Below are 16,194 nucleotides of genomic sequence, written 5' to 3' on the forward strand. Positions count from 1 at the left end.
GGAGAGCTCTCTCAGCACACACACCCCCGCCGCCTCACAGAGTGTCTGTTGTGGGGGAGGAAGGGAAAGGAGATTGTAGGCCACTCTTAGACTCCATCCTTGAAAGGGCAGCTTCTGGGAGAGCTCTCTCAGCACCCCCACCCCCGCCGCCTCACAGCATGTCTGTTGTGGGGGAGGAAGGGAAAGGAGATTGTAGGCCACTCTTAGACTCTGTCCTTGAAGGGGCAGCTTCTGGGAGAGCTCTCTCAGCCCCACCCACCTCACAGGGTGTCTGTTGTGGGGGAGGAAGGGAAAGGAGATTGTAGGCCACTCAGACTCTGTCCTTGAAGGGGCAGCTTCTGGGAGAGCTCTCTCAGCCCCACCCACCTCACAGGGTGTCTGTTGTGGGGGAGGAAAGGAAAGGAGATTGTAGGCCACTCTTAGACTCTGTCCTTGAAGGGGCAGCTTCTGGGAGAGCTCTCTCAGCCCCACTCACCTCACAGGGTGTCTGTGGTGGGGGAGGAAGGGAAAGGAGATTGTGAGCCACTCTGAGACTCTGAAATTCAGAATGGAGGGCGGGATATAAATCCAATGTCATATTATTATTATTATTACTACTACTACTACATTGTAATATATAATGAAATAATTATACTACTGACGGCCCAGCTGCTAACAGGCCATGGACTGGGGACCCCTGCCATAGGGTGTAATGGAGAATTGATCCGTGTGTATCCGGGGCTCCAGGGGGCCTGTGTTTTGAGGTAGAGGCACCAAATATTCAGCATAGCATTCAATGCCTCTCCCCCAAATACCCTCCAAGTTTCAAAAAGATTGGCCCAGGGGGTCCAATTGTATGAGCCCCTGAAGTGTGGGTAAACTCAAGAAAAACTCAGATAGTGGACGACCACACATGACAGTGTCGCGCGGAAGTCAACTTTAAAGCTTCTGATAGGAACAATTCCAAGCAAGAGGTTCATGTGAAAACAGCAGCTGGCTCACCGTCTCCCCCACACTTATTTTCAAAAGTGCCACAAGAATAATATTCATGCATTTATCCATTCATTCGTGACATTATTGACAGGTTCTTAAAGGGGACTTTTTTAAAAAAAAATACAGAACTGCTTCGGGCACTGGGGAGGGGTGTCATGGTGAGGTCATAGGCGGTCAGCCAATCACAACCCTCCTCAGACTTGCAGACTAGGCTATTTTTCAGGGCCCTCGCCCTCCTGGTTTAGAGAGGTGCTGTTTCTAAAGGGCTGTTTCTAAAACAGCACCATTGCTCTCAAAAAGCGAACGAAAAGGGACAAGCTTGGGGTCTGGAAAGTGAAAACATCCACTAAGAGAAGAAAAACAATAAGACAGTTGGATATGTTTTTTTAGGAAAAAAGCACTCTGCTCTCAGCAAAATGTAAAACATTGGTGGAAACTTTAATGGGAATCATAAAAGCTATTTTAAAATGCATCTATACAGGAATTCTATAATTTATTTTAAAACCAGAGGCCCCTCCTGAGGCAGACGGGGCGTACCCAGACTCCCTGTTCGCCTGGCTTACACAACATAACTAAGCATTGCTTTTAATCCCACCCACCCCTGAAATATTCCAATGCGCAGAAGCTGACATGGGACTCCACCCAGCTGCACCATCCCAAATATGCAGTTGTTTGGGGGCGGGGGCAGAGAAAACCCAGTTCAACCTGACAGCGAAAGCCTCTGGATCCTTAAAGAGAAACCACACATTCCGTGCCAATGTACTCCGGCAAATTGAGTTCAAATTTCTTCTGCACGTCGTAAGGGAGAAAACGCCCGGCCACCAGGTGGTGCTTGCCCATGAATCGGGTGGCGCACTGCTTGGGGGCGGCCAACGAGACGAGGACGTCGGGACTGATTCCTTCACTGCTGCCTGCCTCCACGTCCCACCCTGAAGAAAGAAACAGGAGAAGGATTCAGCGATCACTGGGCCGGGTCAGATCAGAAGATCCCATCTCATTCATAGTATCCTAGACTTGGAAGGTACCTCCAGGGCCATCTAGTCCAACCCCCTGCACAATGCAGGAAATTCACAAAGACTTCCCCCTAAATTCACAGGATCCTCATTGCTGTCAGATGGCCATCTAGCCTTTGTTTAAAAACCTCCAAGGAAGGAGAGCCCGCCATCTCCGAGGAAGCCTGTTCCACTGAGGAACTGCTCTAACAGGCAGGAAGTTCTTCCAGATGTTGAGCCAGAAACTCTTCTGATTTAATTTCAACCCGTTGGTTCTGGTCCTACCTTCTGGAGCCACAGAAAACAATTCCACCCCATCCTCTATTTGACAGCCCTTCAAGTACTTGAAGGTGATCTTATCACCTCTTAGCCGCCTCCTCTCCAGGCTAAACATGCCCAGCTCCTTCAACCTTTCTTCCTAGGACTTGGTCTTCAGAACCCTCACCATCTTTGTCGTCCTCCTCTGGAGCTTGTCTATAGCCTTCTTAAAATGTGGTGCCCCAAACTGAATACAATACTCCAAGTGAGGTCTTACCAGAACAGAGTAAAGCAATACCATTACTTCACCTGATCTGGACACTAGACTTCTGTTGATACCGCCCAAAATTGCATTTGCCTTTTTAACCACCACATCACACTGTTGACTCATGTTCAGCGTCCCTTCTCTGAGAAAGAAGGGCGTCAACTTGGCAGCAGCCCTTCCTCCCTCCCTGTTTTGTCTTCAGAGGTCAAGGGAGGTAGACTGCTCCTGTGCTTGGAGACTCCATTTCTTTAGTATAAGAAAATAGGAAGCCCTGCTGAATATAAAAATGAGGAAACAAGATGGTGGTTTCAATGGAACCAATAGTGGCCAGGTACATGCTTCTGCTCAAAAAGGGCAATTAGAATGATTAAGGGGTTGGAACATTTCCCCCATGAATAAGGTTAAAACGCTTGAGGCTCTTTATCTTGGAGAAATTGACATGACAGAGGTTTACAAGATTGTGCATGGGATAGAGAAGGTAGAGAAAGAAGCACTTTTCTCCCTTTCTCACGATACAAGAACTCGTGGGCACTCAGTGAAATTGCTGAGCAGTCAGGTTAGACTGGATAAAAGGAGGTACTTCTTCACCCAAAGGGTGATTAACACATGGAATTCACTGCCACAGGAGGTGGCAGCTACAAGCATAGCCAGCTTCAAGAGGGGATTGGATAAACATCTGGAGCAGAGATGCACAGTGTATGGAGCACAGTGTATTAACAGAACTCTCTGTCTGGGGCAGTGATGCTCTGTATTCTGGGTGCTTGGGGGGGGCACAGTGGGAGGGCTTCTAGCGTCCTGGCCCCACTGGTGGACCTCTTGATGGCGCCTGTTTTTTTTGGCCACTGTATGACACAGTATGTTGGACTGGGTGGGCCATTGGCCTGATCCAACATGGCTTCTCTCATGTTCTCAGCCTGTCTTCCATCAAGGTAACATACAGAAAGCGGTTTCCCACCCAAGCACTGACCCAGATAATTTTCACTTTTGCAAGATTAGAAGACTGTCGATTTATACCCCACCCTTCTCTCTGAATCAGAGGCTCAGAGCGGCTTACAATCTCCTTTATCTTCTCCCCCCACAACAGACACCCTGTGAGGCAGGTGGGGCCGAGAGAGCTCTCACAGCAGCTGCCCTTTCAAGGACAACTCCTGTGAGAGCTATGGATGACCCAAGGCCATTCCATCAGCTGCAAGTGGATGAATGGGGAATCAAACCCAGTTCTCCCAGATAAGAGCCCCCACACTTAAAAACTATACCAAGATGGCTTCATCATGTTCTTTCAGAACCCTGGGCCCCTTTGTGGAACGGGCCTCTGTCCCCCTCAGAGCTTACAGACTGATACCTCACCCCAGGGATCATTTTGTAGGGAAAAGGTGAAGGAGCTCAGTAGCATATCTCATTTGTACATGCCCCAGGATCTATGTAAGAGCCCCGTGGCGCAGAGTGGCAAAGCTGCACTACTGCAGTCGGAGCCCTCTGCTCACGACCTGAGTTCGATCCCGGCAGAAGTTGGGTTCAGGTAGCTGGCTCCAGGTTGACTCAGCCTTCCATCCTTTCGAGGTCGGTAAAATGGGTACCCAGCTTGCTGGGGGGAAAGTGTAGATGACTGGGGAAGGCAATGGCAAACCACCCCGTAAAAAGGTCTGCCGTGAAAACGTTGTGAAAGCAGTGTCACCCCGGAGTCGGAAACGACTTGTGCTTGCACAGGGGACCTACCCTTTCCTTTCAGGATCTGTGTGCAGCGGGGAGAAAACTCCTCACTGCATGCAGACCCGGGCTGGAGGTTCAGGAGCTGTGCTCCTGTGAGCTCCTGCTGCATTCAAGCCCTGTCTTACCCCAGGCCTCGTTTTGGGCAGGAGTTCATAGCAGCAGGGCTCCGGGAACCTCTAAATTTTATTGTGCTCCTTCTTTCTTAAGGAAAGGAAAAGTCCCCTGTGCAAGCACCAGTCATTTCTGACTCTGGGGTGACGTTGCTTTCACAACATTTTCACGGCAGACTTTTTACGGGGTGGTTTGCCATTGCCTTTCCCAGTCCTCTACACTTTCCCCCCAGCAAGCTGGGGACTCATTTGACCGCCCTCGGAAGGATGGAAGGCTGAGTCAACCTTGAGCCGGCTACCTGAAAACCCTGCTGCCACCGGGAATTGAACTCAAGTCATGAGCAGAGCTTAGGACTGCAGTACTGCAGCTTTACCACTCTGTGCCACGGAGCTCTATTTCTTTCTTAACCCCTCCCCCCCTCCCCTCAAAAAACTTGCTTCTGGACTCCATGGTTCAACTCCCCTGTAAGAATTTTTCTGAACGCTAAAACCTGACAAACTTTTTGTAATATTTCCCCCCACAAAAAATGGGAAAATAACCAAAACATACAAAGCAGAAAGATGGAAATCTTCCTCATGCCATTGTGGCAACACAGGAGAAAGTAATTTTAAAAGTGTGATGGGAGTAAGGTTTTGTTATGACAATTCTAATTCAAGAAGCATTTGAAGGTAGATGCTGAGCTGATATAATTTAGTACACCTTCTGGTGATGTCAGGGGTTAGGGTTGCCAAATCCCCTGCAGCTTCCAGAGGGGGTCTGTTTTCGCCTGCACGAAGCGCACATGGCATGATGACATTAGTTGGAAGTGACATCATCGTGCCGGTGATGTTGCGCCCTGGCCGTTCTAGAAGCGTCTGGGAAAACTCTATGGTTTCCCCGGACACTCTAGCAATTTGGGAAGGAAAACTCTATGGTATGACTTAGAATTGTCATAATAAAATTTTACTCCCATCATACTTTTTAAATGACTTTCTCCTGTGTGGCCAAAGTGGCATGAGGAAGATTTCCATCTATCTGCTTTGTATGTTTTGGTTATTTCCCCATTTTTTTGTGGGGGAAACCATAGAGTTTTTCCTTCCAAATTTCTAGAGCATCCAGGAAAACCATAGAGTTTTCCCGGTGGCTCCTAGAGCAGCTGGCGCACGATGGCACCAGTACGATGATGTCACTTCCGGGTGACGTCATCACGCCAACAATGTTGGGGAAGGATGCCCTTGCCAGCCCAATGTGGGCCGGCGGGTTGGGAACCTCCAGGGCGGGAGAAACCCCGCCCAACCCGGGAACTTGACAGCCCTCTCAGGGGTGTATGAGAGATGCAAATTAGTTCTGCAAATGAGTTGTGCTAATGGGCTCCGGCTCCTTCTTTTCTACAAAACGACCCCTGCCTGGCCCTGCTGAAACCTGCGGCAGACAGGGAAAAGGCTGAATAAGGTGGGAAGCTGAATGTGTGAAACAGTTTTGTGGGGTTTGAAGCAGGGCGTCAGAGGGGGGCAGAGCAGGGCAGAGCAGCAGCTCCTTTACCCCGCTGGCCTGCCCTTGAATCAGAGCTCACGGAGGGATGAGAGAAGTGTGGGCTAAACACTCCCCACCCAAGCACCGCCATCGGGTCTCTGCCTGCTTTTAGGTGGCACAGAAAGCAGCAGACGGGTTTCCACTGCTCCGCTGGCAACTGGCACAGAGCGAGGGACAGCAGGTCAAGGACCGAAGCGGAGAGGGGCATCTTCTCCGCCCCCCCCCCAAAAAAACTCCCCCCGCGCCTCATTCTGTACCTCCCAGAAGCCACGGCTCCATCTGGAAGGGAACCCATTCTGTCAGTGCCAGCGGGCCGTCAATATTTTTCTTGGGGGGAGATCTTATACCTCTTGATCTCCGAGGCCAGCGACTGCCTGTTTGTTCTTCCGCACAGCAAATTCCGATGCCTGATGGAGATACCAGCTGCCTCCCGCCAGACGCAGCAAAGCCGCTCTGAATATGACATCATGTCTCAGTTTGGGGGGAAAAAAACGGATGCCTTTTTATAGGAAGACCCGCTTCGAAAGACTTTGCTGGAGGAGACAGCTACTGTCCATGCCTGGGCAAGGAACTCAGCTGCGGGGGGCGGGGGGGGAGGGACACAGGAAAGTTATGCAATGATACTCAGGTGTGGCAGGTTTCCAGCTCATGGAGAATGCTGCGGAGCGGGGGGAGGGGGGGCTTTCAATAGCAGGGAGTTTCACAGGAAACTGTGTACCTTTTTCCCTTTTGCCTGGGCAGAATCCTGTCACCCTTCATAACTTCAAGACAGCAGTGATCCAACAGGTAAAGCTTTCCTGGTCTATGCTGTGCCTCTTAGAGAGCCAGTTTGATGTCATGGTGAAGTGTGCGGACTCTTATCTGGGAGAACTAGGTTTGATTCCCCACACCTCCACTTGCACCTGCTGGAATGGCCTTGGGGCAGCCAGAGCTCTCTTATCTGGGAGAACCGGGTTTGATTCCCCACTCCTCCACTTGCACCTGCTGGGATGGCCTTGGGGCAGCCAGAGCTCTCTTATCTGGGAGAACCGGGTTTGATTCCCCACTCCTTCACTTGCACCTGCTGGAATGGCCTTGGGTGAGCCATAGCTCTCTCAGAGGTTGTCCTTGATAGGGCAGCTGCTGTGAAATCCTTCTCAGCCCCACCAACCTCACAAGGTGTCTGTTGCGGAGGAGGAAGCGAAAGGAGATTGTAGGCCGCTTTGAGACTCTGTCCTTGAAAGGGAAGCTTCTGGGAGAGCTCTCACAGCCCCACCCACCTCACAGGGTGTCTGTTGTGGGGGAGGAAGGGAGAGGAGATTGTAGGCCTCTCTGAGACTCTGTCCTTGGAAGGGCAGCTTCTGGGAGAGCTCTCACAGCCCCACCCACCTCACAGGGTGTCTGTTGTGGGAAGAGAAGATATAGGAGATTGTGAGCTGCTCTGAACCTGTGATTCCAAGAGAAGGGCGGGGTATAAATATGCAATTCTTCTATTGTGGATAAGAACATAAGAGAAGCCATGTTGGATCAGGCCAGTGGCCCATCCAGTCCAACACTCTGTGTCACATAAGAACATAAGACAAGCCCTGTTGGATCAGGCCAGTGGCCCATCCAGTCCAACACTCTGTGTCACATAAGAACATAAGAGAAGCCATGTTGGATCAGGCCAATGGCCCATCCAGTCCAATACTCTGTGTCACATAAGAACATAAGAGAAGCCATGTTGGATCAGGCCAATGGCCCTTCCAGTCCAACACTTTGAGTCACATAAGAACATAAGAGAACCCCTGTTGGATCAGGCCAGTGGCCCATCCAGTCCAACATCTGTGTCACATAAGAACATAAGAGAAGCCATGTTGGATCAGGCCAGTGGCCCATCCAGTCCAACACTCTGTGTCACATAAGAACATAAGAGAAGCCATGTTGGATCAGGCCAGTGGCCCATCCAGTCCAATACTCTGTGTCACATAAGAACATAAGAGAAGCCATGTTGGATCAGGCCAATGGCCCATCCAGTCTAACACTCTGTGTCACATAAGAACATAAGAGAAGCCATGTTGGATCAGGCCAGTGTATGTATATATATATATATATATAGCTAATAGCCACTGATGGACCTCTGCTCAGTTGTCAGGGCCGGCGCGTGGGAGTTGGCCAAGTAGGCGGCTGCCTGGGACACCACCTGGCATAGGGGTGCCAGAAGACACCCCATCTCCTCATGCACCACACCTGCTGCCATCCTAACCTTGCCAGGCGAAATCAGGGTCCGGGGCAGCAAGCGCACTCAGAGTCTGGCTCTGAGTGTGTCCGCTGCCTTCCGACCTTGCCGAGGCTTCCCGAGCCTTGGCAAAGTTGGGATGTGTGGCAGCGAGCATGCTCAGAGTCAAGCTCTGAGTGCACCCGCTGCCATCTGGACCTCATCGAGGCTCGGGAAGCCTCAGCAAAGTCGGGCGGGAGGGGGCAAGAGGCAGACCAAGCCATGCATCCTGCCCCATGCCCGGCCCTCTCCTGTTTCAGAGAGAGCCAGGAAGAGGTCTTTCCAGCTCCCTCTGAAGCGGTTGAGGGCCAGGCACAGGGGTGGGCCAAGCGCTCGTGCTTCACGCCCCTGGTGACGTCACTTCTGGTGATGTCATTCGGCCCCACGCACTTTGCGCATGTGAATAGACCCCCTTGGTAGGGATGGGGGCACAGGGTTCAGCTCAGGGCGCTAGAACCCCTAGCGCTGGGCCTGGTGGTTGTCACAGCTGTTAAGGGCACTGTCATGATCCTGGTCCTACTGAGGCCTGCAAGCCCCAGGGAAGCCTGCCTGGGAGCTATACTGAAAAGCCAACATTTCCCAGGATCCCTTTTGTCCCTCTGATTGGGTGGCCAGGGTTTGGAGGGAAACTGGCCCAGAGAGGGGTGGGGCCTGGGAGGAGGAGATAAAAGGCCCAAGCCCAGGCAGGGGGTGTTCTTTTCCTAGGAGGCAGAGCTGAGGGAGAGCTGCTGCCAGGAAGAGACCCTCGCCCTGTGAGGAAGGGGCGAGTAGGCCCAGGTCTGACTGAGACAGTTAGGGACAGGAAGTTCAACAACAACAACAACAACAAAATTTTATTTGTATCCCGCCCTCCCCGCCGGGGCAGGCTCAGGGCGGACACGTTAGGGCATTTTGGTTATATTTCCCTTCACCTTTTTACTGTTTTATGCACCTTGTTTGTTTATATTGCACTGACTTTAAAATAAACCTTTTTGTTGTTCACTCTGCCTGGTCCTCACACCCATTATTTGGCTTGTGCGGGTACTCTGGGCCTTCTCAAGGGAGACCCTTAACCCAGAGTGGTGACAGAAATTGATAAGACCCCCCCTGAGTCGTAACAGGCACTAAGCCTCTGTTTACCTAACAGTGGTAGGGGGTATTGTTGGAATCTTTTAGGGGTCACTATAGGCCAATTCCAGGTAGATTTGCTGATTTGTCCTGGAGAACTTCCAGAATTATAACCAGGCCTCGTTTTGGGCAGGCGCTCCAGAACCTCTAAATTTTATTGTGCTTTTTCTTACCCCGCCCCCCCCCCCCCCGCACCAAATACTTCTTTCTGGGCTCGATGGTTCAACCCCCCTGTGAGAATTTTGCTGAACTCTTCGATTTGGCCAACTTTCTAATATTTCCCCCCACAAAAAAATGGGAAAATAACCAACACATATAAAGCAGACAGATGGAAATCTTCCTCGTGCCACTGTGGCCACATAGGAGAACGTAATTTTAAAAGTTAGATGGGCGTCAGGTTTTAAGACGACAATTTTAATTCAAGTAGCATTTTAAGGCAGATCAAGAAAGCAGGTCAAGAAAGGTAGCCTCGGATTCACAGAGTTGGAAGGGGCCATCTAGTCCAACCCCCTGCTCAATGCAGGACCAGCTGTCTAGAGCATCCCTGACAAATATTTGCCCAGACGCTGCTTAAAAACGCCAGTGAGGGGGACTCACCACCTCTCTCAGTAGCTGATCCCACTGTTGAACAACTCTGGTTGTTAAAAACTTTCCCCTAATATCCAGCCAGTGCCTTTCCACCCTTAGTTTAAACCCTTTATTGTGAGTCCTCTCCGCTGCTGCCAACAGGAAAAGCTCCCTGCCCTCCTCTAAGTGTTGTTGTGGTTCAGTCACACAGTCGAGTCCAGCTCTTTGCGACCCCATGGACCAAGTCACGCCAGGCCCTCCTGTCTTCCACCATCCTCCGAAGTCTGCTCAAATTCGTGTGTTATATCAGTAATGCTGTCCAGCCATCTCATCTTTTGCCGTCCCCTTCTTCTTTTGCCTTCTGTCTTTCCCAGCATCAGGGTCTTCTCCAGTGAGTGCTCCCTTCTCATTGGGTGGCCAGAGTATTTGAGCTTCAGCACCTGTCCTTCCAGGGAACAGTCTGGGTTGATTTCCTTTAGGACTGACTGATTTGATCTTCTTGCAGTCCAAGGGTCTCTCAAGATTCTTCTCCAGCACCACAGCTCGAAAGCATCTATTCTTCTGCACTCAGTCTTCCTTATGGTCCAACTCTCACAGCCATACTTTACTAGTGGGAATACCATTGCCTTGACTATACGGACTTTTGTTGGTGAGGTGATGTCTCTACTTTTTATTCTACTGACAGCCCTTCAAATATCTAGAGAGAGCCATCATGTCCCCCCATGTCAACCTCCTCTTCTCCAGACTGAACCTTCCCAAGCCCCTCAGCCTTTCCTTCTAGGGCTTCTTGGTCTCCAGGCCCCTGATCATCCTCGTTGCTCTCCTCTGCACCCGCTCCGTTCTGTAGTGGCAGAGATTATAATAGGATGTGACCAATGTTCCCTCTAAGCTGCAGAGTCTTCTGAGTAAAAATTTTACTTTGTGAGCTAATGGCGTTAAAGTTGTGAGCTGCTGCATAAATTATTGTGCTCTGGGGTCATCCTTCCTGAGCTAAAACAAAAATGCGTGAGCTGAAGGCTAAAAATCTGTGAGCTAGCTCACACTAACTCAGCTTAGAGGGAACACTGGATGTGACCTAAAAGCTTTAAGCAGCACAAGGGAGAGTAGGGTTGCCAATCCCCAGGTGGGGGCAGGGGATCTCCTGAGTTGGAGGCCCTCCCCCCACTTCAGGGTCATCAGAAAGCGGTGGGGGGGGGGAATGGAAATGTCTGCTGGGCACTCAATTATTCTGATAAGGTGTCAAGCGCTGATATTTCCGATAAGGTGTCAAGCGCCGATATTTCCCAATAACAGAGTCCTTTTGTTTTGAATCAAAAGATATGTTTATTTCAGGAAACTCAGGAGCTCTACCAAGGACACAAGCCTTGGGAGTAATGGAATACCAAGGGTTACAAAGTTGCTATATAGGATATCATCAAAGGTTACAATACAGATGCATGCTTGAGTCACGGGTTCAAAGGTTACTAAGCAACTATCTATTTACTACTAAAGCATCCTAGGCCATTGAAGAACATCAGAAACATTCTCACACTGCTCTGTGAACAGATAAACCAGGGGGAGGATATCTTGAGGTACCAACTGCTAGCCTACACCATAAACATCCCAGGGCCAGATGGCTTTGCTACGTGCCCTCTGGGTTGTAAATAATGGAGGAGAGCATGCCTGGTGACGTGCTCTCTGCATAGTAAAAGCTGGTCAAGAAATGAGTGTGTTTGACATACTGCCCCCCCCCTAAGGCACCCTCCTGGGTTTGAATGGATATTTAGCATAAAACTGTTTAACTAGGGCTGGGGCCCTTACATTTGAACATTACCCACTCGTCATGGGCTGTCAAGAAATGTTTCCACCTAATCAGAAAATATAACATACCCCCTTCAGCTTAGCATCTAAGATTTCTTTTACTTCGTGATGATTTTGATCTCCCACTGGGATAGGTTCCGGCCCCTGTGGTCTAGGGTGCCAGCATGTCACGCCAGGGTTTTTCCAGAGTAAACTGCAGTGAAAAATTGGGTGTATCTTACTAAACATCTTTGGCAACTCTAGTTATACTTTATTGCTCACTCGTTTTATACGAAATGGTCCCAAAAATTTGTAGGCCAGTTTTTTAGAAGTTTGTGGTAACGGTAAGTTCTTAGTTGACAAAAACACAGTGTCTCCCACCTTAAAATCCCAAGCGGGTGAATGGTGCTTGTCATAATGTTTTTTGTATGTCTCTTTAGCCATGTCCATGTTTTCCTGGATGTTGCTCAAGGTTTTCCCCAATTTCCCCCACCATTGCTCAAAGGTGGATGGGCTTTCTGCTGTCAGTCCTCCCGATAATTGGGGAAAGGGCTTCCCTTCATATCCATTCATCACTAGGAAGGGGGAGGATTTGGTGGAGCTATGCATGCTGTTATTATAACCATATTCCGCAAAGGGGAGCAGTCCTGCCCAGTTTGACTGCTAGTAGTTCACAAAGCACCTTAGATATTGCTCCAGCAATGCTTTCACCCATACTGTCCGTCTGTGGGTGATACGCGGGAGCTGAATCCCTGTTAATTTACAAAATTCCTGCCAGAAGTTGGCAACAAATTGTACTCCTCTGTCACTAATCAATTTATCTGGGAAGGAGTGTAATTTCACCACATGTTGAAAGAATAATTGGGCTAGTCTCTTAGCTGTTGGTATTTGAGAGCATGGAATAAAGTGCGCTTGTTTAGAAAAGGTATCCACTACTACAAGAATTACGGTTTTCCCTTGGGATGGAGGGAGTTCCACGATAACATCCAGCAACACCACCAACCAGGGTTGGGTTGCTGTTTCTAAAGGCTGTAATAGTCCTGGCGGCTTTCCTTCTTGCTACTTTGCCATTAAACAGATTGGGCAGGAAGCCTCATACTCGGATATATCCCATTTCATAAATGGCCACCAAATTCCTAGGTGCAGAGTTTTGACATACCCAAAGTGACCGGCGATCTTGTTGACATGGCATGATTGCAGAACTTATTTTCGGAGGCTCTCTGGTACGTACAGTTTACTGTCTTTGTACCAAAAGTCTCCTTCCCTCTTTATACCCTCAGGTCTCGCGTCTCCTTCCTTCTCCACCTCTTTACTCAGCCTCTCCCCGCACTGTTCTTTGGTTGCTTTTCGCATTGTTTGTGAGTTTGTAGTCACAGCTCCCCCCAATTGGTTGGGGGAGATTAATGAATCGATCATCTCTTCTCTTTGACTGTTATGCTGGGGAAGGCGTGACAGAGCGTCTGCCAAAAAGTTCTTAGACCCTGGTATGTGTTTTAGCTTGAAGTTGAATTTGGCGAAGAATCCCGTCCACAGGATTTGTTTTTCGGTTAGTTTCCTATGCCCTGTCAGAGCTTCCAAATTTTTATGGTCCGTCCATATCTCAAAAGGGACCCTCGCCCCCTTGAGCCACGATCTCCATGTCTTTAGTGCAACTCCATGTCTTTAGTTACAGCAAATGCCTCTTTGTCCCACACTGACCAATTCCTTTGATCTTGGGAAAAGTTTTTGGAGATGTAAGCTCAGGGTTTTAGGGACCCCCCCCCCCAATTTGGTTGCATTAATATTGTCCCCACAGAGACATCACTTGTGTCGCATTGAACCACAAAAGATTTTAATTCATTGGGGTGGATTAAGATTGGTTCACTCGTAAACAGTCTCTTTAATTTGTTAAACGCCTCTTGACAACTTTCTGTCCATTTTAATTTTGCTTCCGGCCGTTTGACTTCGGGACCTTTCCCCTTCGTCTTAAGTAGGTTGGTCAGGGAGAGCATGGTGTAGGTGAACCCTTGTATAAAATTATGATAAAATTTGCAAATCCAATGAAGGATTGTAACTGTTTATGTGTTCTCGGGGGTTCCCAATCTAACGTAACTTGTATTTTAGCTGGGTCCATCGCCAATCCTTTCCCCGACACTCGGTAGCCCAGGTAATCCAGTTCCGTCTTATGGAACTCACATTTAGATAGCTTCACATATAATTGGTTCTCATAGAGTGTCGCTAGTACTTCCCTCACCAGTTTCATGTGCGAGGGGAGGTCTTTTTAATAAATAATTATATCATCCAAGTACACTACTACCCCACAGTAGAGATACTTAAGTAGCATTTCATTTATGAAATTCATAAAGACCCTGGGAGCCCCTTGAAATCCGAAAGGCATGACTAAGTATTCTAATTGTCCCATCGCTGTGTTAAACGCCATCTTCCATTCATCCCCCTCTTTGATGCGCACCCGGAAGTAGGCATCTCGCAAATCTAGCTTGGTGAAAATCTTCCCTTCCGATACTGTGCTTAATAAGTCTTTTATGAGGGATATGGGGTACGCATTGGACGCTGAAATGGCATTAATCCCCCTAAAATCTGTGCCCAGTCTTAGCCCCCTGTCCTTTTTTCCCCCCTAAACAACACCGGGACGGCATGGGGGGCAGTGGCTGGTTGGATGAAGTCATGTTTTAAGTTTTTATCTGAGAACACTTGTTTTAGGTTGCGGTATTCCTTCGGGATCAGTCAGACCTCTCTGGAACTGCTCGATCTTCATCTGCCCGCTCCAGCCTCGTACTTTGGCAGCATTGGCTCGGAACTTGGCCGCGTACTCTCTCACTGACTTGGCCCCCTGTTGTAAGTCCCGCAGGGTTGTCAGCGCTCGGGTCTCTTGCAAGGGGTCTTCATACTGCGTCAGTAATGCCCGCAGGAACACCGCCACCATATCTAGTTCAGGGCTCCGGGTTTCATAAAGGCTCATCTTTTAGCGGCTCCCTTCAGTTTGGATTCTAAGTAATCCACTCAGCTGAATTCATCAGGGAAGATGTGGCCTCAATAATACATGAAGCTATTAGCTTGTATCGAAAAATACTCCACCTCTTCTGGGTCCCCATCGAAGGTGGCATCCAGTTCTCTGCCTTGGCCGTAGTCTACTGGGCCAGGCCGCGGCAGTGGTGGCAGTGGCAGTGGTTGTTGCGGTTGCTGAGGTGGGGGTTGTAGGGGCTGTTGTGGTTGCCCCCCCCCCTGGCGCTGGTGGTTGCAGTGCCCGCTCGAGTTGCCTCCTCACCTCTTGGGTCATGAAAGCGTTATTCACTCGCATTTCTTTTCTGAGGGTTCTGGCCATTTCCACCATCTCAAACCATCATTTGGAGGAAATCCCTTGGGTCGGGATCTTGCTCTTTTCCTTCCTAGTTAGGGATTGGGTTGGTGCCCTGGTCCTTTTGGCCGTCACCTCCACTTGCCTCTGAAGTGTCTTGGTCGTTATTGTCCCCCATCCTAGTGCATGGGGGGGGGGGGTAGCACTAAGATCGCTTCTCGCTGTGCTGGCACTTCATTCATCAGACTGGTAGACCTTCTGGGGCCCCAATCCTTTGGGGCTATGAATAGTTGCTGTATGTGCAGCGGGGAACCTCTTCCAGCTGGCCTCCTGGCATCGAGTATGTGCCACGGAGGCTGTCTCGGGGCTGTACCTGGTCCTTGATCCTCGCCAACCAGCAGTTCGGGGTTGTCAGGGGCCTCTCTGTTATCTGGAGCTCTCTCTGCCATCGCATTAAAAAGTTTCAAAGTTCGGTTAAGTCCCTAGTGGGATTACTCCCAAAATGTCAAGCGCCGATATTTCCCAATAACAGAGTTCTTTTGTTTTGAATCAAAAGATATGTTTATTTCAGGAAACTCAGGAGCTCTAACAAGGACACAAGCCTTGGGAGTAATGGAGTACCAAGGGTTACAAAGTTGCTATATAGCAGGGGTGGCCAACGGTAGCTCTCCAGATTTTTTTGCCTATAAATCCCATCAGCCCCAGCCAAAATGGCTGGTGCTGATGGGAGTTGTTGGCAGAAAACATCTGGAGAGCTAAAGTTGGCCACCCCTGCTATATAGGATATCATCAAAGGTTACCATACAGATGCATGCTTGAGTCACGGGTTCAAAGGTTACTAAGCAACTATCCATTTACTACTAAAGCATCTTAGGCCATTGAAGAACATCAGAAACATTCTCACACTGCTCTGTGAACAGATAAGGGTTGTCTGTGTGAAACCAGGGGGAGGATATCTTGAGGTACCAACTGCTAGCCTACACCATAAACATCCCAGGGCCAGATGGCTTTGCTACATGCCCTCTGGGTTGTAAATAGTGGAGGAGAGCAGGCCTGGTGACATGCTCTCTGCATAGTAAAAGCTGGTCAAGAAATGAGCGCGCTTGACATAGGGTATAATGAAGAATTGATCCATGGGTATCTGGGGCTCTAAGGGAGTTGATTTTTGAGGTAGAGGCACCAAATTTTCACCATAGCATCTGGTGGCTCTCCTCAAAATAATCCCCAAGTTTCAAAAAGATTGGACTGGGGGTGGGTCCAATTCTATGTGCCCCCAAAGAAAGTGCCTCCTATCCTCCATTATTTCCAATGGAGGGAAGGCATTTAAAAGGTGTGCGATCCCTTTAAATGTGATGGCTGGAACTCCCTTTGGAGTTCAGTTGTGTTTTCC

General features: G+C 49.4%; 1 protein-coding gene across 1 annotated transcript in view; it reads right to left on the bottom strand.

Moving 5' to 3' along the window:
• Positions 1–1,378: 1,378 nt before the first annotated feature.
• YJEFN3 (YjeF N-terminal domain containing 3) overlaps positions 1,379–16,194 on the bottom strand; it is a 58,818-nt gene continuing 44,002 nt past the window's right edge. The window contains exon 6 of the mRNA XM_060233445.1: positions 1,379–1,901. Within this exon, the coding sequence (XP_060089428.1) occupies positions 1,702–1,901 (200 nt within the window). The 3' untranslated portion in view covers positions 1,379–1,701. The remainder of the gene's footprint in view (positions 1,902–16,194) is intronic.

The sequence above is a fragment of the Heteronotia binoei genome, chromosome 2 (genome assembly GCF_032191835.1).
Source record: "Heteronotia binoei isolate CCM8104 ecotype False Entrance Well chromosome 2, APGP_CSIRO_Hbin_v1, whole genome shotgun sequence".
Classification (NCBI taxonomy): Eukaryota; Metazoa; Chordata; class Lepidosauria; order Squamata; family Gekkonidae; genus Heteronotia; species Heteronotia binoei.